The sequence below is a fragment of the Salmo trutta genome, chromosome 12 (assembly GCF_901001165.1).
Source record: "Salmo trutta chromosome 12, fSalTru1.1, whole genome shotgun sequence".
Lineage (NCBI taxonomy): Eukaryota > Metazoa > Chordata > Actinopteri > Salmoniformes > Salmonidae > Salmo > Salmo trutta.
The window spans coordinates 18634097-18661145 of record NC_042968.1 but is presented as its reverse complement, the minus strand read 5'-3'; the positions used below and the strand labels follow the sequence as shown (position 1 = coordinate 18661145).

Sequence of the window (27049 nt, the reverse complement as noted above, 5' to 3'; positions counted from 1 at the left end):
GGAGACCCTGGGTGATTAAAGAGTGTGTGTGTGTGTGTGTGTGTGTATGAGAGAAAGCGCGAGAAAGCGAGACGCACAGTAAGCCTTCAAGCCTCTCCCCATGTCTCCCTCTCCGTGAGAGATGCATCTTTCATTGGTTTGTAGCCCCTGATCCTGCAGCTAATTACTCAGCAATGTAAATTACAGTAGGGCTGAGCTGAGCCCTGGCCCCTACTGGCCCTGTCCATCAGCTCCCTCTCTCCTCTCTTTTCCCCTCCCAGCCCTCCTCCCATCCCTCCACCCTCCCCTGTAGCTCCCAGCTAAACAGAACAAGCCACATCTTAGTATACACCCCTCTCTGAGGGAACCCGGGAATAAATCCCTAGCAGATGATATTTTCTTTACTCTCTCTCTCCTTGTCTTTCTCACTCTCCCTCTCTCCATCTGAACTGCTTACCCCCTGCACTGCATGTGAAGTTCAGAGTGAAAACATCTTTGGTTAATATTTAACTGCTAGGTCCTGGGGTAGACTGGTGGAGTGCGGAGAACTAGGCTAGTTGGACACACACACACACACGAACGCACACACAGCGGCTCAGTGAAGATGTGTGTCTGTTCTCTGAGGAATGTGTGGGTTCTCTTCCAGCCTATGACCTTCAGACCCCAGGCTGACACGTGACTGAGATTCTTCAGCTCTGCAGAGGGCTGCAGGACACACACACAGACACAACACACACACACACACACTTTTATCTAGCCTGTCTGAAATAGAAGCCAGTCACTCGGGAGCAATAGTAATATCCTGCACTGTGCCCACAGCCCTCACCAATGAGATAAGACTCAAACCACGAACAAATAAAGAGCATTGAATTGGCTATAGGTGGAGGACCAGTGACTGTTCTAAGATGGTGCTGGAGCTGTACTTCTCCCTGTGGAGCGTGGGTGCTGTAGTGTTTCCCTCCTCTCCCCGGCTCGGCTAGCTGCACTCGGCGGGCCGCCCAGCTGGGAGCCAGATGTGGCAGGCATGTCATGTGGTGCTGGAAGGCAGGAGATAAGAGAGGCAGGGCTGGGCCCGGTATCTGGTTCGGGTCTGCTCCGCAGCGGTTCAACTAGATGTTGCGGTCGGTATGATCTGAACTTTGACAGGTTGTGTCATGCTTAATGCCTCACTTCCCAAATACAGCTCAGTAGGGCTGATTTATATCTAACAGGTGCTGCAGTGGGCAGGCAGTGCAGGGAGCGGGATGAGGGGAGCGGTGGAGAGTGAGAGGAGAGGACGGCATGTGGCCATTTCATTAAGACGGGAGAGCCAAGGGGTACAAGGGCTACAGTGTGTGTATGGAGACTAGGGGCAGGACTCTGCTCTTTCTCAAACACAGCCACAGTCCACGGCCCCTCAGCTTGGCCTGCCTGGCTGGTTGTCACTCCACCCACCGCCTAGATCAGGCCCAACGAATAGAGGGAGAGGAGGAAGAGGGGACTCACAAACACTTGTCATGCGTCTTACAATATCAGGCTGTTTTTCTTCCTGTCTCTCTGTTTCCTCTCTCTATCTCTGTTTCCCTCCCCCTCTCTCTCTCTCTCTCTCCATTTCCTCCCTCTCGCTCTGTCCCCCTCCTCTCTCTCTCTATACCCCCACCCCTCTCTCTCTCTCTCTCTCTCTCTCTCTCTCTCTCCCCCCCCACCCACAGAGGCTGAGGGACTGTGTGTGAATTTCCAGCCCAGGCATCAATCTCTGAGCCCTGGCAGCCATCACAATACCCGGCTTGTCTGTGAGAGTTGACGTGCCAACAACTTTGATCGTCTTATGTTTTTCAGTGCGGTGTCGGCTTTCCCCCCAGCCGCCTATCAGGGCCCTGTGGTGTCCTCCTCACCCCTCCTCACCCCCCACTGTCTCCCTTCTAGAGGGATCACTACTGAGAGACGCCCTCGCTCTCTCCCTCTCTTCCTCCCTCCCGGCTCCAGTAGCAGTCCCAGGGGTCCGTTCTCCTCCGGTCCTGATACATAGATGGATATTACCCCAGGACCAGACCAGAGCAGAGCAGAACAGGCATCCCAGGCCGTTAGGACATTAGCCAGATGAGACTGGTCCATTGTTTAGTGTTTTGTTTTATGAGCGGGTCATTCTGTCTCTGCTGTTGGCAGTCAGTTGTTCCCACCCTGGGTATAGTGAGTCAGGTCCCTCAGGAGGTCTGGGGTTCAGCGCTGGCCTGGCCTGGACTGCAGTTGGTTGCTGGGCCTGTCTGTCTGGGAATCTCACAGCTCCTCAGCCATCTTCAACACAACCCGGCTACATGGTTTGGTATGGTTACATTAGGAACGCTTGTGAATGAGTTCAGTTCTGCTTCACTCCTTGCATTGTTTTTGCATAGCTGCAGTTTTCCACGGAGACTAAAATGTTGTTTGATGTTCTAACACTCCTGAACGCAGAGCGTCGAGGCTTCTTTCAGCGCCGCCCTCCAGGCCACCTTGTTACACACTTAACAACTTGTTTTCTCTTTGTGTTTTTCTTCCCTCTTCCTCTGTTGACAGTTCCTCATCGCTGCTCTGCTCTGAAGGAATGCGCGTCACCTCTCAAAGTTTAACTTGGCTTCTGTCCTTGTAGACCATGAGGCAGGTTCTGAACCTTTTCTAACACGATGATTGCATCAAGATATGACTTATGAGTGTTCTGTGTATAAACCGCCACACTGTTAACGATGAAGTGTACCATCTGTAGGTAGACAGGTGCTGAATGGCCTTGACTCTCCAGAGACATATAGTCCCAATGCACCTTCTCATAGTTCCAACTGCAGTATCCTCCCTCCCTTAACATTCATCATTTAAATGGAACTAGACAAGAAATGGCAGATAGTAGTCGCCCAAAAGTCCCAGTTGAAAATGAAAGGGATCCGGATATGACGACTGTTATTTCAGCTGTCATCTCCTCTTTATTTATGTCTCCAGTGAGAAATAGCCTGGGTAGCCTCACTAGCCTGGGAAGCTGCATAGCTCCATGTAAAAATAGCCTGTCACTAAGTGTGAGCACGGGTACCTAATTGGAGCTGTAGTCCAGTGTTGTATGAGAATAGCCAGGCATTACGCGCCAGTGGGATCACTAGTGCATCTCTTTAATTCTCCCTGGCAGTCCCAGCCAACTCCCACTCCTGAGTTATTCTTTCAAAATGGAGCGGCCTTCACATTTCTGGCTAACTCTGGGTCTGTTCTCTCGTCTTTGTTTTCTCCAAATGCCCGGACATTGAGTGTCCCAACACTCCTCCTTCGCTTCCTTCTATTTAAGCACAGGACACATTATTCCTTTAACTTTATTAACGCTCCATAATTCTTTAAAGGAGGGGAAAGCTGCAGAAATGAGTTCTCCCTCGAGGTTTATTGTTTAAAACGAGCACAGCTCTTTCCCAGCATAAGAGCTTCAACTAAGCAGACAGGAATTCAGGCCTGGCCTCATAAAATAAGTATTTGTGTACCAGAAAGATTTTCTTTTTTTCTTTTTCAAATCTTTGTCATTAATGACTTTAGCAAATGTGTAGTGGAGAGTGAATGGAGAGGCTGTGCAGGGTCTTCAAAGGAACCCTGTAATTATTTATTGAGGATATCCCGCTCTAGAATTAGAGGCTGGGTCACCATTGGCTTTCATGCCTTTTTTCTGCAAAGAAATCATTTCCACAGAATGGTTTCACTGGAACACCCTCTAATCCCTACTCCGCTTTCTGTGTGTGTGTGTGTGTGTGTGTGTGTGTGTGTGTGTGTGTGTGTGTGTGTGTGTGTGTGTGTGTGTGTGTGTCAGTGCTAGGGTGCATGACTACGTGTCTATGTATGTAGGCTCATATGCCTCAGCCCATCTTTCATTCTGATGTGTAGAAAGAGATTGTAGTTTAAGTGTCCATTCCTTAGACATCATTCTCCACACATTAGTCCAGGTCTCAGCTCTCACCCCCAGACAGCTGTCACCCACTCAGGTTTCTTGGTCATTTTGCCTTCACATGCCATCTAAAGGGTTATCTTATCACCCTCCTCAGGTTTAAACTCTTAACAAAACACTGGGCCTAACCCGAACCCCCAGTCTGTCTGGTGGCACTGCTTCAGCCATTGTCTGCTAGTCCTGGAAGCTCTATGTAACCCTCCAGCTCCCTCCTTCATTGTCCCCCTGATATCCCTAAATAGCCCTGTGGGTGGACCAGATCTGAGCTTCCCTGGCCTTCATATAGCTGGCTTATTGTCACAGCTTAACCACTTGTGTCTATGTAATATACTAAAAGGTATGAGGCCTTGCCCACTAGTTTTGCTCAAAGCCCCTCAACAGTCCGTGTGTGTGTGTGTGTGTGTGTGTGTGTGTGTGTGTGTGTGTGTGTGTGTGTGTGTGTGTGTGTGTGTGTGTGTGTGTGTGTGTGTGTGTGTGTGTGTGTGTGTTCGCATGGATGTGTTGGCGTGTGTTCCGTGCCCCTTCAGGGTGTTCCAGAAAGCGAGTGTGTCCCTTTAAGAATGCTCTTCTGAGAATATTTATCTAATTCCAGGTGCCAGCGATCCCTGTGTTTTACCAGGTGCCAGCGATCCCTGTGTTTTACCAGGTGCAGGCCTGGGTCATTACAAAGGTATTTGTTTTCCAGATTACATGGTGCGGCCCAGGATTAAAGGCGCGTTATCCCTGTCCCCCACTGTCTGTCAGGCCCTGATCCCCAGTGTGGGGATCACACTGGGGATCTCTCCAAAACGTCTAGGCTAGCCTGGCTCCTGGTGCCGTTAGGGATCTGTCACGCCAAAGCCCAGAATAACCGACCTCCCAGCCTGGGCCACTGTTGGCTGTAAGGGTGGTGGAGGAGGAAGGACAGGAGCTGTCCCTGTCAACACAGGCTGGGTATGTTGATCAGACTTTCACCCAGCCGTCCTTAATGGGACGAGAAGTAGTGTGGTAATGAGTTTTCCTTGTCCACCACTATCCCCTCATCCCTAGGGTTTAGGATGGGCCGGACAGGATAGGGGAGCTGGCTGGGAGGTAGAGGGGGCTCGGAGCCTGGGGGGTAGTGGGGGTCAAGAAGTCTAGTCCCAGTCTCCAGTAGCTGGACAGCTGAAGTCCTCTCCAAAACGTTTACATAGAGCCTTACGATACAGATAATAAACAGTTTTATCATCGGCCTCCCAATCAATAATGTGGCTTCTTAAGGTTTAATATTTCAATTGTATTGATCATCTTAACAACCGTGTTTGCGGTCGGCTTGCCTTTACTGCAGGCCTGCAGGAAGTGTGTGTGTGTGTGTGTGTGTGTGTGTGGGTGGGTGGGTGGGTGGGTGGGTGGGTGGGTGGGTGGGGGGACTACAACAAAATGTGATCTAGTTGAGCAGCAGTTTTTCTTTACGATACAGTTTTTCTGCAGCTATGACTGTTTAGCATGTAAAGACACCCTCAGACCAGCGTCTCACCTCATTGAACAACTATGTGGGATCCTCTCTCATTCCATTCAGTCCTGCTCTATACATGGCTGCCTATCGTTTACAAGCATCTAAGCGCCTATAACACTAAAACAGTCCTGCGCTTCTTGCGGTCAGTCCTCTTTCCCCCCCTTCCACCCTCATCCTGTTGCAACCAAATGAAATGGACTGAGCGAAAACAGAGAAGTTGAAGGCTCCAAAAGGCCTGTAGTTAGCACATTTAACTTCCATCCTCTCTGGAGAGAAGGCCTGCTTCCCTCATATTTAAACAGGGGGAGATTTGATAATTAGTGAAAATGAATAAAAGGCCGGCAGACTTTGATCAGAAACATCTCCCCGTGCCCCGCTGACCTTTGACCTTTGGTTGGAAAGGTGAGCGGATCTGTGAGTGGGGAGTGGAGGAAGCTTGGACTAGGGAGTTGTCTTATCTCTCTCGCTCGCTCTCTCTCTCTGGGAGTCTCTTCTAAGCTGATCTTCCCTGGAATGGGTAGGAATGGGTAGGAATGATGTCGTCTGATTGATTAGTGCCAGACTAACCTTTCCACTGGGCTCTGGATTTGTATTTATTTATTTTATTTCACCTTTATTTAACCAGGTAGGCAAGTTGAGAACAAGTTCTCATTTACAATTGCGACCTGGCCAAGATAAAGCAAAGCAGTTCGACACATACAACAACACAGAGTTACACATGGGATAAACAGACATACAGTCAATAATACAGTAGAAAAATAAGTCTATATACAATGTGCGCAAATGAGGTGAGATAAGGGAGGTGTCCCCAGTGTCCCTGTGCATTCCCCCCTAACCCCAATGACAAAATGTTCACAGCATGCTATGGAATAGGAGTACTTTTTATACAAGACCATCACTAATCAGTCAACTTAGCCGGCTTGTCTGTCTGTCTGAACTGGGGCAGAGAGGGTGAAAGTGTAATTAACTGATCAGCCTGGTGTTTGTTAGCCTCTATTAGCAGGTAAAGGAGGGCCTACACACACACACACACACACACACACACACACACACACACACACACACACACACACGCTCCTGCTAACTCAGGACCCTCCTGCTGTGTTGTGGCGCATGCTGTGCCTGCTCTGTGCACCAGGTTGCCTGGGGGCCAACGTAGGTTTTTGAGGTGTGAGCATGATCGCCCATCTCTGATTATACATCAATAACTTTATCCCAGAGATAATTTATGCGTTTACTGAACACAAAGCTTTATCTAAACGAACCACTGGGGACATCGCATGGAAATAACACAGCGCCAACATCCACTATGGTTTGTTAAAAAAGAAAGATAGCTCGCGGCTGCTGTAACAAGAAGTTATTTTTGTAGTTATTAAAACAGTGTCTTTTCTGTTTCATTTTTTACCTGACACTTTGCAGAAACTCGCATGCTCCTCCGTAATCTGGAGTCCAAGGTCACAGATCAATTTATGATGACTGTGATTGCATACAATGTGGCTTTTGTGGCTTTTGTGCAAACGAATCGCTTAACAAAAACAACACAGCTAGGAAAACCAATGTCTAACAGTATGCATTTTTAATCTGGATGTATTCAGTCTGCTCTCCCTCTCCCTCTCTGTGGTGTGAGTGAGATGATGTGAGGTTTCTCTCATTTGTACTCCGTCTGCCACAGCTCAACGGCCCCCCCCCCCCACGCTGCCTGCTAATTGGCGGGAGACTGGGAGCTTCCTGCTGTGTGTTCGCTGCTTCCCTTCGCTTTGCCACCCCACCAGCTCTTTCTCCACAACTGAGTAATTAACCCACAGTTAATGAACTACATCTAATTACACACCACACTGTTTCCATCGCACCCTCCAAAAGTGAGGCGACACTCTGCCGCCACGTTCCAATCTGTTCTGGAAGGCTTTGAACCTACCTGCTGTCTGATTGGTGCGGTTGTTCAGACTGGCAGGACCTATATCACAGCCCTGCCACTTTGTTCAAATCAGTACATCTCTGTTGTGCAACACGGAATGGATTAAGAGAATCTGATGATGTTGCGTAAACGATAACAGCATTTTCAAGGTTCTATTTCGAGTCCATGAACAAAGGAGGCAATTGATACTACAAAATCAATTTGTTCATACTTTCTCTGGCCAAAGAAAAGCAGTGTAAGAGCTGAATGGTGACAGGCATTAATGCTGTGATACAGAATGGCCTGCAGTACACCAGTACACCTCTAGGGTCTTTTACTGTGCCATATAGTAGTCAGCAGGGCCATTTTTGGCCCAATCTTCATCTCATTCCAGAATTTTGGCAGGAAATGTTTTGTAACTGCAGTGATGCATGCTAGGAATTGTAGTTTGGCCCACATCCTCTTCTCAGAGCCTGGGACCTGAAGGTGTAGTGGTTGGGGCATGACAGATGCAGCATGCCTCAGATAGCCCTGCTATCAGCTGCTTGATGTACAGTACTCCCAGCCACACTACACTGACCCCCCCCCCCCCCCCCCCCCCCTATACTCCCCTCTCTCCTACCCAGCCAGAGCCCTAGCCTCAGCCTCGGTCTTGACACAGACACGGCTATTTCTGTTCCACAGACTGATAGCTCCAACTGAAGATCATTGATTTTACGGGAAGCCCTGTTTACAGACTGAGTGCCATCGACCTGAGGTGACTTTTTGCCTCCTGAAGTAGGAGCAGCACTGGAGTATCCTTGTGTCTGTATTATACACTCACAGGGAGGAGGAGGAGAGGGAGGAGGAGAGGGAGGAGGAGAGGGAGGAGGAGAGGGAGGAAGTTTACAGTACACAGAGAAAAGAATAACACTGGCCTGATTTGAAACACTTTGATGTACTGTGTTAGGAATCATACTTAATTAGCACTGTAACATATTTTGTTAATTGTGTAAAAACTAATTGGCCTAGATGTTAGTACTGTATATAGTAGAGGAAATTGGTCTGGGGGTGATAGGGACAGCCGGTGTAAAGCCGAGGCGGCGAGAAGGAGAGAAGCAGCCTGTGCCTCAATGCAGTCCCTTAGGAAGATCCCACCATCTAAGGCTTAGGATAAGGGTAATACAGGGGCCTTATGTTGGGCATTACCATGGACTTAAGGTAAAGAGTGAGATGTATGCATACATTTCATTGTTTAATTGGGGCAAGCCTTGGAGAAGAGCCCCTGTTCATTCTGCCTGAGGACTACAATGGTTCCCCCATCGATAAGCACGTCCCCTGTGCAACATCAAAGGCCCTCCTTGATTTATCAATAAGAAGCCTTCCTTCCCACATTTTCCTGTAACTTGCTTAGCATTTACACCATTGATTTTCCAATAAGCACCCATACCCTGCGGTGGCTGGCCAGGCCGAGGCTCTGTGAGATGGCTCAGACTCAAACACAGACAGCCCTCCTGAAGGACAATGGGAGATGGGGAGGGGGGGGGGGGGTCTAGTGGCTTTTTGGGGGGTGAATGGGGTGAATGATCTCCCCTCAGCTAGAAAGGCTGTGGACTAGGTGTAGATGGAGGGGGGTAAGGTGGGGTTCAAGTCCAAGCCCGATGGGGGTGTTCTCAGCTGGGGCTGGGGCTGGGCCAGAGTTAATTCCCCAGGAGACCCTGGTTCTCCCTGGTTCTCTGGAGGCCTGGCCCCCAGGCAGGTGATTGTGCATGCTTATAATCAGATGGATCCTTAGCCTTTAATTCCTCTCTGGCTTGGCCGGTAAATCCCACATAATGAAAGGGCCCATAAATAAAAACTTATCTCATTTTCCATCCCTGCAAAATGACAACCAGATCCACTCTCTGACAGGGTTCATTAGGACCTGGGCCCTTTCAATAGGCTCAACCTTATCTGCTCTGTTAAGGTGGGGGAGGAGAACATAATGTGTTTTATGCCTCTAAGTCAGAGACAGGAGAAAGAGGGTCTGGCATTTGACTTCTGTAGAAGAGGTGTGAGGATGGGTGGGAGGACTGCCCCCTATGGCCAGGCCCTGTGTAGTGTGTATGGGCATGCAACTTCCCTCCCTTTCTCCCAGAGTCCAGGAATCCATGCTTTTCTTCCCTCTGATTATCTCTTATTGTGAGTTGAGGCTTGTTTTGGCTGCTTATTGTTTGTCTCTCAGCCCAGTGGGCCCGGGGAAGGAGGGAGAGAGAGCGAGAGAGGGGGGGAGAGAACACAAGGGCAGGGTTGGAAAGCACAGGCCATGGCAGGAATCCTGTTGTTTTCCTTTAGCAGCAGCTCAGATACCAATAAGCAAAGGAAAAGTCCAAGTCATTTGCATAGTACAGTACCTAACCTTGGGCATTAATGTTAACATACTGTAGGCAGTACTACCTTTACTGGCATGATTCATCCTTTTAATATGTGTTTATTATAGCACAGAGACACTTTGCCCCATACTTCCCTCTTTGCCCTTCCAGCGCTCCTGTCCGTCAGTCCATCTCCCTCATTTAGTGCCTTTGAAAGATTCAAGCTTTTCCTGCTCTAAACAGGTGTCGCTTAGCGAGCAGACCTCCTAAAGACAAACAGGGAGATAGCTTTGTATCAGCCAGCCCATCTGTGACTCTCCGACTCCAGACAATCCCATTGCACATCAGTAACCACCACAGGTTATTGAATTAGACCATCTTGATTTTAAAGAGCAATTCTGTTTTCTAGTAAGCAGTGGACACGCTGAGCTGGCTCAGGCCACGGCTCAGCCTCCATCACTGGCCAGGGGTCATCCTCCTCTCCTCTCCCACTCTAATTGCTTTAGACACATTACAAGGGCGTGATGCTAATAGATGCATAGTGCACACACATACAGTTATACAGTAGCTACATGCTAGCATGCTACATGCTACATGCTGTTTAGACTCTGAGAGCCATGGAGGGATACTGGACAGGACTGGAGAAATGTAGTGAATGAGGGATGTAAAGTAGTAGTTTAGGCTGGTGTGCTGTGTGTTTTTCCACCCCACCCCTCTGTGGGCTAGCTAGACGCCCCATGTAGCAGGTAGTGATGTGGGCACAGTGTTCGGGGCATGGTCAGGACAGGCAGTGGAATCTGGAGGAGGGGCTGATGGAACAACAGATTACAGGAAAAGGTGTGAAGGAGATCCATGTTCAGACAGGATGGGTGCTCATCTGTTTGCTACGTCTTCTCATTAGACAAATCACCCACAGGAAAGTTTGTTCCTTTTTTTGTGGTTAGCTGCAAAATATGATCCAGGTATCCTTTGTTTAATGAATGAATGAGTTACATTATTTGTCTGTAAGGCATGGATTTTTTGGAGAGAAAACAATGAATTCACTGTGGTTTCCTCTACCTCAGTCCATTTTGTTGAAATGTCTGCAGAGCGCCTAGAGTTCTCTTAGTAATGGAGCAGATAGTAAATGCAGACTGACCAGGTTACTATCCCCTCTCAATATGGCAGCCAGCTACAAATCATGTCTGTCTGGATCAAGTAATCCTCTTAATAAGCCTACTATCTTTCATTCTGAATGCAAAGCAACAGAGGTCATCAGTGTGGCTCTGTCTGTGTGGAGTACAAACAATGAAAGCAGGTGGACATGGGCTGACACAAAATGGTTGCCTACCTTCACTGTTTTCAGTGGAAGATCCTGCAACTACTACACCCGCCTTGCCTTCATTACACTCAGATAATGCAGTTAAACATACAATATGAGGTTTCTTATCAAACCAATCATGTGCATTAATTACACCTGATTAGAATTCACTCCTCCAGTCAAGGCAGACGGTCATAATTAGCAAATCCAGTCAAAATGCGAAGGTGCATGCTAAAAGACTCGGCCCGTTGTTTGAGTAGCATAAGTGCATATAGAGTGGGGGGTATTTTCTATCAGACATTAATAAAGAGCGAGGCAGACATTTTCAATCTCTGCAGTGTGGGCCGGCCCTCTCTAGTTAATATGGTAGGGGGTGGGGTAGAGACACACGGTCTGATCACAGCTAGAATTTGCATCCCTAAGTAAATAAGTAAATAAATCAAGTGGCGGCAGCGAATGTGCTAATCAGCCGGGACATGGCGGCTGGGCTGAGCATGGTGCCGGGAAACTTTGCTCATGTAATATTCAGTACTGGCTGGGTTAAAGGGCAGGCCAGAGTTATTGGTTTCAGCCCGGTCGCCCCCCTTTAATCAATGCTGCCTGCATCCCTTTAATACAATTATTAGCTCAGCAGTATCTCGCGCTATCATTTTATCTCCTCGCCACTCTAAATTGTGGCCTGTGTATTGCTGGGCCACTGGTGCTCAGGGCATGGCCAGCTCCTGAAAGCACAGCTCCCATTTATTCTTTCAGAGGCAGAGGATGGCTGGAGTGTTTGAAACCAGGCTGACCGAGGAGGTGGATGCCAGATCTAAACACAGCTGCATTTTAGTCCCAACCCAGCTGGTGTATTTTGGGCTTTACTGAAAACATAGCCTTTTTTCCTCTCCTCCTCTTTGAGAGAGTGTGCATGCGAGGATACAAGTAATTACCTGCGTTGCATACTGCGTTGTGTGCACTCAACGAGAGAGGAGTGGGTGATGTGTTTTTCTATGCATGATTTCTCTTATTTCAGTAGGAAGGGAGAGGGCTGTAAAATGGCTGTAAAGTTATCAGCAGTACCCTTCACTTCTTCTCTAGTTATGTAAATGTATCATGTCCTGATGGGTGCTTTCTCTGTGTCTAATTATCGCACAATGAATCTATTTTATCCATTAAGTTAGGCCTGTTTCTCCCTCTTTCTGACTGGAAGTTAATTAAAAACGGATGTAGGATTTTGAGAATGTAAGATTAGGGGTGTTGTTTGGAAGGTGAAGATAAAAGATGGTAACTTCCTGATATGGCAGGAAGATGAATCGTGGGACGACTTATTAGTGCTCGTCTCAGGTATTGTGTTTAAGTACCTAATCTAACATAATGAGCCCTCTGTCATTTACCTAATTAGATCTCACACTTTTGGCTCTCACCCGATGCACTATACATTAAATGTGTTCTTCTCGCCTGGGTTCTATAGATAGATGTTCCTTTGATGAAGGTGCTTTTTATCCCACCTTACGGGAAGAGTGCATTAGGGGAGGGGAAAATATGGAAGTACTTAGGATGAGAACAATGCTATGGGTTATGTTTATGAAAGGAGTTTATACAAGTTTAGGAAGAGAGACTGTGTCCTTGTTGATAACCATGGTCCTTTCATATATTCATTACCATTAGAGTCTCTTACCAATCTCTCTCTCTCTCTCTCTCTTCTCTCTCTGTGTCTTCAGGCCTGGATGCGATGAACACCTCATGTAGGCATCAGCATGGACAGCTGTGAGTCTCCCGTGGTTTCTGGGACAGACGATGGGCTCGGCTCCTCCACCACCTCCCAGCAACAGCAGCAGCAGCATTACCCTCTGCAGACCTGGAACGATCACTCTAACTCGCAGGTCCCTCCCAGCAGCCAGCCCTCTTCCCTGGAGCCCCTGTCTCTCTCTGCACCCTACCCCTCTGTGAGAGAGCCACAGCAGCAGCAGCATCCCACCCGGACCCCACCCCTGGCCCACAGCGACAGCTCCGCCTCAGGCCAGCTGCACCCCAGAAGAGAGGAGCTCAACGAGGAGCTCAACGAGGAGCTCAACGAGGAGCAGGAGGGAGTGAGCTGCGGAGAGGAAGAAGAATTGGAGGACTTGGATGAGATGGAGATCGACAGCTGTTTCCCAAGTCTGCAGCCCTTCCCCGGAGTACCCATAGCTCCTGGAGGAGGGGGCATGCCTACGCTGCTACGCCAGCAGCCCAACCGACGAAGGGGTGTGGCAGAGAGCGGGAGTGAGGAAGGAGAGGAGGAGGAGGAAGAAGAGGAGAGCAGTGATGTGGAGAACCTGGCTGGAGAGATAGTCTACCAGCCGGACGGCTCGGCCTACATTGTTGAGAGTCTCAGCCAGCTGATCCAAAGTGGAGGGGGTGCTGTGCCCGGCCTGCTCCCCACAAACTCTCTCCCCGTGGCGGGGAAGCCGGGGGAACCTGCTGGGACCTCATCCTCGGTGTACCCTCAGATCATCAACACGTTCCACATAGCCTCGTCGTTCGGGAAGTGGTTTGGTTCCTCAGACCAAGGTTTCCCCAATACCTCCACCCTGGCAGGCCTCAGTCCTGTCCTGCACAGTTTCCGCGTCTTCGATGTGCGGCACAAAAGCAACAAGGATTACCTGAACAGCGACGGGTCTGCCAAGAAGTCCTGCGTATCCAAAGATGTTCCCAACAACGTGGATTTCTCCAAATTTGATGGGCTGGCCCTCTATGGCAAGGGAAAGCCCATCCTCATGTGTTTTCTCTGCAAACTGTCCTTCGGCTACCCGCGGTCTTTCGCCACTCATGCCGTCCACGACCACCGCATGACCCTGTGTGAGGACGAGAGGCGGCTGCTGGGGGACAATAAGGCGTCTGCCATCATCCAGGGCATCGGGAAGGACAAAGAGCCCCTCATCAGCTTCCTGGAACCAAAAAACAAGAGCTCTCCTATGCCGGCGCCCCCCACCATGGTCCCCATGAACTCTGGCCAGAGCTTCTACGGCACATTCAGTGGGGTCCACCTGGAGGCAGGGAGCAGCAGTGGGGGCAGCGAGGCCCTCCTGAACAAAGACTCTGATTCCTCTGGCCTCCAGCAGCAGCAAGGCTCCCTCCTCTCTCTGGGGGGGTTGGGCAACCCCAAAGCACCTGCTCTTACCTCAACCCCAGGCCCTGCCAAAGACTCCAACACCCTGCCCAAGCAGGGAGGGAGAACAGAGGGGCCTGCTGGGAAAGAGGGGATCCGCAGGCGGGAGCGTGGGGACAAGGAGGGGCGAGAAGGCTTGGCTAGCCAGGAGGGGGGCTCGGAGGAAGAGGAGGAACTGTTATTAGAGGAAGAGGAAGCTGAGGTGGAGGAAGAAGGAACTCCGCTGGCCTGTGTTGGTAACAGTAGCAGTGGTGGTGGCGAAGTGGGGAAACCGGCTGTCTCAAACCAAAGCATTTCCAAATCTCCTTTACTAATACCTAGTAGCGCTCTCCAGCCTACTGCCTGCCCATCTGCAGCCAGCCCCACCCTCAACAGCAAAGCCCCAGCTTCCACTTCTTCTTCCTCTGTCAGGGAAGAGGGCTCGGCGGCAGACGGTGGGGGGAGGACCTCGGAGCTCCCTCTGAGCTTTAACTGCCAGGGGCCCACTGTCCCCATGGCGATGGCGGCTGCAGCCAACAGAGGGAGCGAGGACGTCGCCGCGGGCACCTCCTCACCTCTGGCCTCCAACGCCGCCGCCGCCGACGAAAGTGCCAATCGAGATAGTGCCACAGCTCCTGAACCAAATGATTGCCCGGCAGAGGGAGAGGAGGACAGCGGAGCCCTTCTGCACCATCACCACCTGCACCATCACCACCACCACCTCCACCCCTCAGCCCACTCCCACTCTCACCCACACCCCCACCCAGGGGGGTCCTGTGAAATGGGCGGTGGCGGTGAGTGCCCTCAGAACCATGGGCCTGGAGGAAGTGGGGTGGAATGCCCCAAATGCGACACCGTCCTGGGCTCCTCGCGGTCCCTGGGCGGACACATGACCATGATGCACTCGCGCAACTCATGCAAGACACTCAAGTGTCCCAAGTGCAACTGGCATTACAAGTACCAGCAGACCCTGGAGGCCCATATGAAGGAGAAGCACCCAGACTCCGGTGGCTCCTGTGTGTACTGCAGCAGTGGCCAGAGCCACCCGCGTCTGGCCCGAGGAGAGAGCTACACCTGCGGATACAAGCCCTTCCGCTGCGAGGTCAGTACTTCAACCTAGTCAGTTGAAGATCCAACCTAGTCAGTTGAAGTACTGACCTCAGCCTAATGACTAGTATACTGACAGGTGGTAGGACTTTGAATAGAACTTTAGCACAATGTGAAATATGTTGATATGTTGACATGTTGACTGATATGACATATCAATCAACATGTCATGATATGATTTATATTTCATGGACTATAAGTTAGAGGCAACAAAGATTTCCACTTTACAACATGAGCAAAAATGAACGTCCTCTCTATTTTCTAGGTGTGTAACTACTCGACCACCACCAAGGGCAACCTGAGCATCCACATGCAGTCGGACAAGCATCTGAACAACATGCAGACCCTGCAGAACGGAGGCTCCATCCCCTCAGCCGAGCAGCAGGTGTTTGGCCAGCACCCTGGAGGGGTCGGAGTGGTGACCGTGCCCTCTGTGACCCAGGCCAGCACCCACCACCCGCCACACCACCACCACCCCACCCAGTCCTCCGCCCACATGGCGGGGCCCTGCGGTTCCCCCTCGCCCACCAAGCCAAAAAGCAAGCCCACGTGGCGCTGTGAGGTGTGCGACTACGAGACCAACGTGGCGCGGAACCTGCGCATCCACATGACCAGCGAGAAGCACATGCACAACATGATGCTGCTGCAGCAGAATGTGACCCAGATGCAGCATGGTCGACTGGGCCTGGGGGCCATGCCCTCTCCCTCCGAGGCCGAGCTCTACCAGTACTACCTGACCCAGAACATGAGCCTGCCCCCAGGGCTCAAGATGGACCCGGGTGGAGCTGAGGCCCAGTTCCTGCTGGGAGGCTTCCACCTGGACCCCAACATGGCCGCCTTGGCCCCCCAACTAGGTGAGCTCCCTCAGTCCGCCTCTGCAACAGTGGAACAGTGGGAGCCATTCTGGCTCTTCCCTCAGTACTGCCTCAGGTCACCACAGAGAAGGCAGACTGCAGTTCAGTACGAGTTCACAAGGGGTGGGATCGCTCTCACTGCTGCCAGCTGTTTATTTTTAAACATGAAACACAGTTATAAACAGTATGTGACTAAATGGAAGATTCAGCTTTGATTTTTTTTTAAATGCTTCACTTTTTAACCCATTTAGACATAGGCTAATTGTGTTAATTTATTTACTGAATGTGTGTAGCGTGGCCAGTAAATGAATGCATGAATGGTAAGTCATTTTATATTTACATTCAATGATTTATAGTTTTAGTGATGAATATAGAATATAAAAAAATCCCCATGAGAAACAGCCGAGCAGCCATTTCTCTGAACCAACATGCAGGCAAAGGGTTAACCAGGGAACACATAGCCCTCCCTCCCTCACTCTCACACACACTCTATACACACAATCCTATCTTTCATGTTGGCAGCGGTCTCTTTCTTTCCGTTTCTGTTGCCCGAAGGTACACCTGCCCTACTGAACTTAACATCATTCGCACTTTTTCCAAGCAAAGAGCCCCATTTAGATAAAAGAGGGGAGGTGAAACAACGGCAATGTATAAAACACGAGATTTCTAGAGGGTGGACCTAACTAGAGGGTGGACCTAACTAGAGGGTGGACCTAACTAGAGGGTGGACCTAACTAGAGGGTGGACCTAACTAGAGGGTGGACCTAACTAGAGGGTGGACCTAACTAGAGGGTGGACCTAACTAGAGGGTGGACCTAACTAGAGGTTGGACCTAAACTAGAGGGTGGACCTAACTAGAGGGTGGACCTAACTAGAGGGTGGACCTAACTAGAGGGTGGACCTAACTAGAGGGTGGACCTAACTAGAGGGTGGACCTAACTAGAGGGTGGACCTAACGTGTGGGTGGACCTAACTAGAGGGTGGACCTAACTAGAGGGTGGACCTAACTAGAGGGTGGACCTAACTAGAGGGTGGACCTAACTAGAGGGTGGACCTAACTAGAGGTGGACCTACTAGAGGGTGGACCTAACTAGAGGGTGGACCTAACTAGAGGGTGGACCTAACTAGAGGGTGGACCTAACTAAGAGGGTGGACCTAACTAGAGGGTGGACCTAACTAGAGGGTGGACCTAACGTAGAGGGTGGACCTAACTAGAGGGTGGACCTAAACTAGAGGGTGGACCTAACTAGAGGGTGGACCTAACTAGAGGGTGGACCTAACTAGAGGTGGACCTAACTAGAGGGTGGACCTAACTAGAGGGTGGACCTAACTAGAGGGTGGACCTAACTAGAGGGTGGACCTAACTAGAGGGTGGACCTAACTAGAGGGTGGACCTAACTAGAGGGTGGACCTAACTAGAGGGTGGACCTAACTAGAGGGTGGACCTAACTAGAGGGTGGACCTAACTAGAGGGTGGACCTAACTAGAGGGTGGACCTAACTAGAGGGTGGACCTAACTAGAGGGTGGACCTAACTAGAGGGTGGACCTAACGTGTGGGTGGACCTAACTAGAGGGTGGACCTAACGTGTGGGTGGACCTAACTAGAGGGTGGACCTAACTAGAGGGTGGACCTAACTAGAGGGTGGACCTAACTAGAGGGTGGACCTAACTAGAGGGTGGACCTAACTAGAGGGTGGACCTAACTAGAGGGTGGACCTAACGTGGGGGTGGACCTAACTGAGAGGGTGGACCTAACTAGAGGTGGGGACCTAACTAGAGGGTGACCTAACTATAGGGTGGACCTAATAGAGGGTGGACCTAACTAGAGGGGTGGACCTAACTAGAGGTGAGACCTAACTAGATGGGTGGACCTAACTAGAGGGTTGGACCTAACTAGATGGTGTGACCTAACTAGAGGTGGACCTAACTAGAGGGTGGACTAACTAGAGGTGGACCTAACGATAGTGGGTGGACCTAACTAGAGGGTGGACCTAACGTGTGGGTGGACCTAACGGAAGGGTGTACTAACGAGAGGGGTGGACCTAACTAGAGGGTGGACCTAACTAGAGGGTGGACCTAACTAGAGGGTGGACCTAACTATGGTGGACCTAACTAGAGGGTGGACCTAACTAGAGGGTGGACCTAACTAGAGGGTGGACCTAACTAGAGGGTGGACCTAACTAGAGGGTGGACCTAACTAGAGGGTGGACCTAACGTGTGGGTGGACCTAACTAGAGGGTGGACCTAACTAGAGGGTGGACCTAACTAGAGGGTGGACCTAACTAGAGGGTGGACCTAACTAGAGGGTGGACCTAACGTGTGGGTGGACCTAACTAGAGGGTGGACCTAACTAGAGGGTGGACCTAACTAGAGGGTGGACCTAACTAGAGGGTGGACCTAACTAGAGGGTGGACCTAACTAGAGGGTGGACCTAACAACAGTCCCTTTCTGACTTAGTGTACAACACGACTTGTTAGTTGTTAACATTCTCTCACCAATGTGCCATGCACCATGACTTCCATGCCATGTTCTGTCTAGTTGGAGCTGAATCGATATCTTCCCAGTAAAAGAGGGGATCCTCTCCAGATGGGGGCCTTGGTATTAGGATAGTGTTTCACTCCGGCTCGGCTGAGAAGAGTGGACCTTTAGACCCACGGCTAGTGAAGCTATCGGTGGAGCTTCAGTTAGGGACTTTTTGTGTTGATTTTAGAGAAAGCTGACCCTGGTTAAAAAACGACCCAGTCATTAGAGTTCTGGGAGCTTTTTTGTCTCCATCAGTTATTAAGTGGTGTAGGTAGAACTTCTCTGAAAGCTCCTATATAGCCTCAAATATGCCCCCCAAACTCACACATCCACACTTCACTTCATAACACACGTAAGAGTTTAGTTTACATTTCCAGTCTATGTCACTCTATCTGGGTCACACTGCTGGGAAAGTCCCCCTGTGATACCTTGTTTTCCTCACAATAGGCGGTGCGAGGGAGAGAGAGAGAGAGAGAGGAAGAGAGAGCAGCTCAGTGAGCCTTCCTCTTGTTTGCCCATGTCCTCCATGCCTCTGAACATCAGCGTTTTCATGTCATTATTTCCAAACTGCCACTGAACTCCGCCACTGGAGCTCTCTTTTTTCCCCCAACGTTGTAATTGCAGCTATAAATTTTATCTTGGTCAAAGAAGGGAGGAGTAGAGGGCCCAGTATGGGTAATTCAGCGGCATAGCTGAGTGTTTGGCGTGCCAGTTACAACCCCACAGTTTGTACAGACTTGTCTCCAACTGTCGCCGGTTCAAAGACACGAACAAGAATTGATTGCTGTGACAAATGTTTTCATCCCCTCTCTTGCCATCTGGTTCATTTTCCTGTGAGGGAACGTTTAATAAGCATGTTACAGGGAGGCAATGACGAGGCATTACTCTCAGCCCTAAAACGACCACAGTGTCATCCCGAGACACACACATTTTGATTGACTGTACACACCGATACACTCCATCACACACACACTACTCTGCCATCATAACTATGCCTGTGCAGCTCAAGGACAGATAGTATCCGTCTGTACCTCCCTCCCTTTAGTCCTCTTTTCCACTGTGTATTTCTGACTTTTGAGGATATTGTTAGACAGAGAGGGAGATGACAAATCCTGACCTCACATGATCTCACCCTCTTGGTAATCCTTATCCCCAGGACTGAGCTGCTGCAGATACAGAGAGGGGGGGGGGGAGGGCCTTAGCTATTGTGTGCTCTACTTTGTTGTCCAATATATTGCCTGAATGCTGCAGCATCTAGGTAGAGCTCTCTGAAAATCCAGCAAAGCTGGTCCACCACTAATCTTTTGGAAGTTCCACCAAGCCCTGTAGAGACACGTTAATATATTTACAGCATGGACTTGGACTCTGCTAATGTCAAAGAATAGAGTTTCCAAGATTTCCCAATGATGTGTGTTTATCTCAAGCCTTTTAATGTTATTTGAAAGTGAAAATATTTCCACAGCGTCCTGCCTCCCTTTCCCTAAACATTGATACGGACTGACAGCGTCTCAGTCAAAATATTCTAGGTTATATTTAACAGAGGCCTGCTTACATCTAAAACACATGTAGGGACCGCAGACTGAACCTTTTCTCACACAGCCGTGAAGGCAAAGGTAATCACTGTGTCTGTGTTGGAGCATGGAGTCTACAGTGGAAAAGAGTGTGAGAGCCACACAGGAATGAGAGAATAAAGATGAGGAATGGAGAGGAAGAGATAGAGATAGGGGTAGTAACTAGTGAGGAGAGAGAGAGAGAGAGAGAGAGAGAGAGAGAGAGAGAGAGAGAGAGAAGGGGGGCCCTGGCTGGAGAGGTGGATCTGTGAGTGATTTCAGAGGGCTTCACAGAGGTCTCCCTTTCCCGGCTATAAAAACTCAGGTAATGGAGAAAAGTCAGAGAGCAGGCTGCATACTGCAGCAATAAATAAAAAGAGGCTGCTGGAATTAATTTAGTGTAAAGCCAGGCGGGGTCAGCCAGTGCGCTCAGTCTGGGCAGTGATAGATTAAAGATCAGCGAGCAAAAACTCCCCAGCCACTCTTACCTCATTTTTACCGCCTTTAGTTTTTTCCCCTCCTCTTCAGACTGTAGATATGGTTGTTTCTGTTGTTGGATCTGGATGCGTGCGTTGTTTTTTTACTTCCCCCTCTTCGCTCAGTACCGAGTAGGATTAATCTGGTAGGTGTCTGTATCGATTTAGCAGCTATGCTGAGTCGAAAGAGGCAGGAGAATCCAAAGAGAAAAGTGGATTTTTTGTATTATTATTCTGTGAACAAGGGCACTGGATTTGATTTACAGTAATGTATGCTTGGGAACTCTTTAGTTCTCTTGTAATGATAGAATAACTTTCTTTTTCTGCGGAGCTCACGGCCTCTGGAGTTGATTTAGTGCCGGGCCGTGAAAGTACACCAGTCCAAACAGGACTACGTGTAAATCCTTACTCTGGCGGTGCAACGTTTCTGCACCCGAAGAAAAAGTCCAGACTTTCTTTCTCTTGGCTCAAAGGAAGGATAATCTTGATTTAATCAAATTAGGTACATAAATACACACATGCACATTATCCTCAGAGGGGTATTGGAACTAGAGAGCAAATCCACTTTGACTGCAGAGACAAACATGGCTCTTTGTTGAAAGTTGAACCGTACACCTTTCACTTTTCCTAGGACATTTTCCATGCTGAGGGAGGCTCAAAGAACTGAGAGCCCCTTTGGAAAACCCCATGCCTCCATCCCCTCTAAGAAACTCTAAGAACTGAGAGCCCCTTTGGAAAACCCCATGCCTCCATCCCCTCTAAGAAACTCTAAATAACTCCTGATGTCCAGAAAAGTACATGTAACACAAAGTGAAATAGATTGATGGCTAGATAGGAATAATCCCTGAAAGCTGTACTTAGAATTCAGAGCTTGTGAAATTTGAAAATAACCAACTGACCGTGTGCATGTAACCAACTAAGCACTTTCTCTCTCTCTCTCTCTCTCTCTCTCTCAAACACACAATTTCTCTCTCTCTTCCCTCCTCTCTCTCTTTCCGTCCCTGGTGCTCAGTAGGTGGGGAGATCCCCATGGACATGCGGCTGGGTGGCGTTGGTGGTCAGTTGGTGTCTGAGGAGCTGATGACCCTGGGGGAGAGCTTGTCGCAGACCAGTGACCCCTCCCTCAAGCTGTTCCAGTGTGCCGTGTGCAACCGCTTCACCACCGACAACCTGGACGTGCTGGGCATGCACATGGGTGCCGAGCGCAGCCTGCCCGAGGAGGAGTGGCGCGCCGTGGTGGGCGACTCGCACCAGTGCAAGCTGTGCCGTTACACCACACAGCTGAAGGCCAACTTCCAGCTGCACTGCAAGACCGACAAGCATGTGCAGAAGTACCAGCTGGTGGCCCACATCAAGGAGGGGGGCAAGGGCAACGAGTGGCGCCTAAAGTGCGTGGCCATCGGCAACCCGGTGCACCTGAAGTGCAACGCCTGCGACTACTACACTAACAGCCTGGAGAAGCTACGCATGCATACCATCAACTCCCGCCACGAGGCCAGCCTCAAGCTGTACAAGGTACGTGCCGTTCTCCCCTTCCACCGTTCCTCCCTCTTCTCTTCTTCCTTCCTAACGTTACATTCCTCCACGGTACTCCACTGCAGGTCCCTGGATTCTGCTCCGCTGCTAGCCTCTTCCACCAGTCATGAATGATGGCCCTGTTGTCTAACCCTTCTGTTCACAGGGCCCATACAGAGGAGTGGGCGGGCTAGAACCTAGCAGGTGGATCCGGGTATGGAGGATAAGGGGTGAAATCACTAGGAGAGGGATGAAGAAGTGTGAGGAGACAGAGGTTTGGTGTTAATACTCCTCGGAGCAGGAAAGGCAGAATCGTTCTCGACAGCCGTATTGATTTTCGCTGGACTTGGAGCTTCACCTTCTCCTCTAATCATTCCATAATAGCCAATGGATGAACACTCTCTGAACAAATGGCCATAAATCTAACAGGCCTGATTCCACTTAGGCACCTATCCTGTGTGTCTGCGGCTAGGCTAGGGCTACTCTGTGTTTAACCCAACCTGGCATGGCTACATAGACGGCTAACACAATCACACACACACACTAAGACGTAAACAAACGCATACCGTTCACCCACGCATTCACACACCCACACAACTGTAGCTCATCACACTGCTCTGTCCCCAAACACACTGTGCCTTTATTTACACAAAGACTCTGCTCCATTCTCAAGTGTTAGGCTATTGGAAAGTAAATGGGCAAAACAAACAATATATTCTATTGGTTTTCTACCTCTTATTTAGTCTTTTTGCAGTATAACTGCTCTTGGCAAATAGTGTAATATAGGAGGGGGGAAAATGAGGAGACATTATTGTGTTTTTAATCACCTGGAGAGAGACAGAGAGCAGGGTTATAGTGGAGCAGGACTAGAGCAGTGTCTCCACCACTCATGCCCAGACACGTAGCCAGGATATTTACAAATACCACACTGATTAAAATATGTAACACAATCTGTAGGACACGTTGGGCCTGGCCTGTGGAGGCTGAGAGGCTGAGAGGGGCCTCCTAGTGCCCCAGGCCAGGTTCATCCTCACTGGGCAGGGCTGGGGTAACCCTGGGTGTTCTCTGTGCCACTGAGACAGACGGGGCACTCTGCCCACATGCCAGTGCCACTGTCTCACACTTGACCGAAATAGATGGGCCTTGACATCCTGCATATCCAACTCACACCTAAGGTGGAAAATAATGTTTTGTCTGGAAGGAGAGTGACGAGTTTATATTACATTGTCTGTCTGCCTTCCACTTTATCATGTGCCAAAATGGTGCTTTACTGTAGAAAGTTGACATACTGTATGTGGTAATACGACTGGGGAGGATTAAATATGTACAACACATCCTAGCATGATCGTTTTCCACCACTTAAGCCTCTTAAGATGGCTCCATACTTCTTAAAGCCAATTGATCTCCAGAGAAAGGGAAGTATCTGCCCAGGAATGACCTGAGCTCTCACCCCGGAACACAGAGCCCTGCTGGCCCTCACTAAGCAGGCAGCTCCCATCACTCCAGACATGTGTAGTGGCGAAAAAGGATGTTCACAACTTATTATTACTGCGTTTCACGACCCACAAATGTGATTAGTGGATGATAAGTAAATGGTTCTGAGGCCTAGCTCACTGCAGCACGGGTTGGCTCCCCACTTGACAATGTCACAGCCTTTGTGACGTGTTGGAGTTCCAGTCCTTGTAGAGTAGAGGGAATGACAACCAGCCAGGCAGAACCCCACAGCACAGCAGGCCCTTGAGCTCAGCAACAGTCTCAGCCTTCGGCTCAGCCTGGCAGATTATGCAAGGATGAAGAAAGGAAAAAAAGGGAAATAATTTCTTCTTCCCAAAAGAAATGTGATGCGAATAGCAGCATTTTTTTACCTTTTTGGGGAGAAAATAAATCTTCAAGTCAGCATAAACAGACTGTAAGATGTGGGAGATCCTTGGGACACTTCACCCAAATCAAACTGGTTTGCATTAAACAGGCCCTTTGTGTCCACGGCTCCGTATAAATTGGAGCCTGTAATTACTGGAATTAAAAAGGAAGGTTTAAACTGAGGGCTAAGCTGGATGGGATAATTTGAGAGTCTGTGGTATGTGGCCCATATTAGGGCTTTCTAAAAATACCCCCCCCCCCACCACCCCACGTATTGGAATGTTCCGAAAGCCCATGGAAAACTGGAGCGAGGCGTCCTCACCGCACGGACCACCACGCAGTGGGGGTGATGCTGCAGCCTCTTCCTGACTCCCATGTGCTGGGTTTGGAGACACTCAATCTGGAGCCTCACTTTGCCTGCAGTTGACACACCCCTGACACACCCCTCTGAACTTTCACCTTCCCTTCACGTCTCCCCACTCACTGTCGGCTTTGTAGTGGCGGTAGTGATGTCGTGATGGTCACCCATAAGCGCAAGCAGATGGCCCTACACTACAATATGCAGGTCACCCCAAAGATAAGCTCTATTTTATTGGAAGCTTCAGCTCCCCCACTCTCCCTAGAGACACTCTGGCCTGGAGAAATCCAACTTCTACACCTGATTTACAGTTATTCACAGTTACCTTACGGTAGTAGTAATACATCCCTCCAAACATTTCTGACAGAGACTCACACAGGTTTATTAAACATTCCCAGCAGGCCTCAGGTGCTTTTCTCCCAGTTCCAGGCCTGAGCTGCTGTACTCTGCCTCACTCTGCTCCTGCTCACACAGGATGGGTGGAGCCTGGGCTGGCCAGGCCTCTGCTTCCAGGCAGGAGTTTGGGGAAAGGGGAGGAGCATGGAGGGCTAGCTGGCTACCTTCCTTGTCTCGGGGGCCGGTGCGATCTGCGGTAATTGAGATTGATTGGATGTTATTTTTCCTCTTGCAAATGTAGTCCATTAGCTTGGCACATGCATAATCAGTTTAGAGCGCAGTTAGCTGAATGTAATCATGTTCCTCGGTGTCTGCTCGCACAAAATCCACTCCAGATGCCGTTTGGCTGCGGAAAGAGAGGAAGAAAGTGCCGTCACTATCACATGGGGAATCTTTAACCAAGAAAGCCCCGACACCCCTCCCTCTGTCCTGGCCCCGCTCTATTAAACACACAACTGTACAAACTCTCCCATAGAAACACACACAACTGTACAAACTCTCTCATAGACACACACACACACAACTGTACAAACTCTCCCATATACACACAGACTGTGCACGGCGACTGCCTACCTTACCCCTGAAAACAGGCCTTCAGAGCAGATCACATGTTCTCAAGTCTTAGCTGCTAAGACTAACGCGGTGCTGACTGGGACCCAAGCCCGGCCCACTAACCAGCGCAAAGCATCTGTATCTTGGACGCCTCTCCTCTCCTTATTTTCCCCTCCAGCGCGATCCAACTGGATAACTGAGCGGTTAGGAAAGAACATGTCTGAAAAGCATAATAGGAGCAAAATGTGTGTAATGTAAATGAAGGGATTAGCTGCTACATGGAAATGCATTAAGGTGTTTCAGTGAGGATCCTACTCAGCACAAGTACTCTGCTCCTCTGCCCCAGACTGCACACTGACCTCCCCCATTAATGATCATAATTATCAGGATTGATTCCAAATCCTCCTGACCATCAGAGGAGAGAGGAAACCATCATCATCGTAACGAATAAGTAATGGTTTCACTCCAGAAAGGATTGTTTTTTATTATCAAATAAAATTGGAGAGAGTAATTTGGAGTTAAAGTCACGGGGGAGCATTTAATCGCTGTTGGGATCCGATCCGTCATGGCCCTTTCATCTGCCAGCCGATCAGCCCAACCTTAGCCCCATCAGGAGACAGACAGACACTCACCACCACCACCAGACAGCAGTTAGAGGAGGGGAGCGGGGAGATAGACAGACAGAGACAGACAGACAGACAGAGCGAGAGAGAGGGAGAGGGAGACGGAGAGAGGCTCGTTTAGAGATACTCTGCTAATTATCATGGCTGGCCTGTGATTGTTCAGTAATAGTGCTCAGTGGGAAAGGTTGCAGCGGTTCCAGGAAGAGCTCGGATTTACTGGTACTACCGCTCTAATAAAGCGCTCGCTGCACATCCTGGGAGACAGCCCATTCCCCTATATACACACACACACACACACACACACACACACACACACACACACACACACACACATGCTCCCCCTTTACAGCAATCACCTTTACAGAGGCTAGGGGGAATAGCTACACGCGGCTGTACAGATCACATTCGTTAGTACATAGTGCAGGTCATATGATATTGTGTAGCTCGGTGCAAGTGGGTGGTAGCCGGCGTAATGTAAAGCTGAGGAAGTGTTTAAATTGTGTGTGGGGCCTCCTTACACTCCCTCAGTCAACACAGCAATGATCCAGAACCCCCTTCCCCCTCCCACCTCCCTCTGTCTATAGCCTGCCTGCAGGGTGGTGAACTCTGGGCTGCATTGCCTAAACAGGACCCAATCACTCCAGAGGGTGGGACCACAGGGCTCTCTCTGAGGAATAGAGCTCAGAGGATCAGTCTATGATTGGCTGTAGTGGCTGTCAGTCAGGCTGTGAGGAGTGTGGTATCAGAGCAGAGAGGGAGGGTTCAGGACTCAGTGTTTGGCAGTGTGTTGGAATTTCACAAGTCCTCCAGCTCCCACCTTGGAGAAGGCCAGACGCTGACCCGTGGCCCAGCTGCTACATTGCTGCTGCTGATTGGGAGTGCATCTGCCCCTCTGTGGGTGTTTCGAGGGCCAGCACAGAGGGAGAGAGGGAGGGAGAGAGAGACGCCCAAGCAGGGTAGGCCCAGCTTTATTTGAGCCTTTTTCACAAGCTGTTTACCTAGATTGACTAATAGAATGGCTAAATGGGCCCTGGCCTGTACTCCCTTCCTCCTCACTGTGTGTCTGGTTAGAGATAGGGACGTGTCCAGCACTGCGTCATATCTCTGCAGGCCCACAGAGGGAGGGCCAGAGGGGGGAGGGCAGGGGGGGGGGGGGGATGTTATGTTTCTGGTTCAGTTGGGAGTTGGAGTTCCTTGGTTATTGTGTTAATGGTTGTTTGTTTTGA

At 49.8% G+C, this 27049-nt stretch overlaps 1 protein-coding gene across 6 annotated transcripts in view; it reads left to right on the top strand.

Moving 5' to 3' along the window:
• The window catches only part of zfhx3b (zinc finger homeobox 3b), a 165617-nt gene that overhangs the window by 44599 nt on the left and 93969 nt on the right, over positions 1–27049 (top strand). For 2 of the 6 annotated variants that reach the window (XM_029767429.1, XM_029767427.1), the window contains exons 2-5: positions 12603–15110; positions 15381–15969; positions 16263–16289; positions 21532–22034. In XM_029767429.1, the coding sequence (XP_029623289.1) occupies positions 12639–15110; positions 15381–15969; positions 16263–16289; positions 21532–22034 (3591 nt within the window). In that variant the 5' untranslated portion in view covers positions 12603–12638. The remainder of the gene's footprint in view (positions 1–12602; positions 15111–15380; positions 15970–16262; positions 16290–21531; positions 22035–27049) is intronic. The other 4 variants (XM_029767432.1, XM_029767430.1, XM_029767428.1 and 1 more) reach the window with 3 other exon arrangements.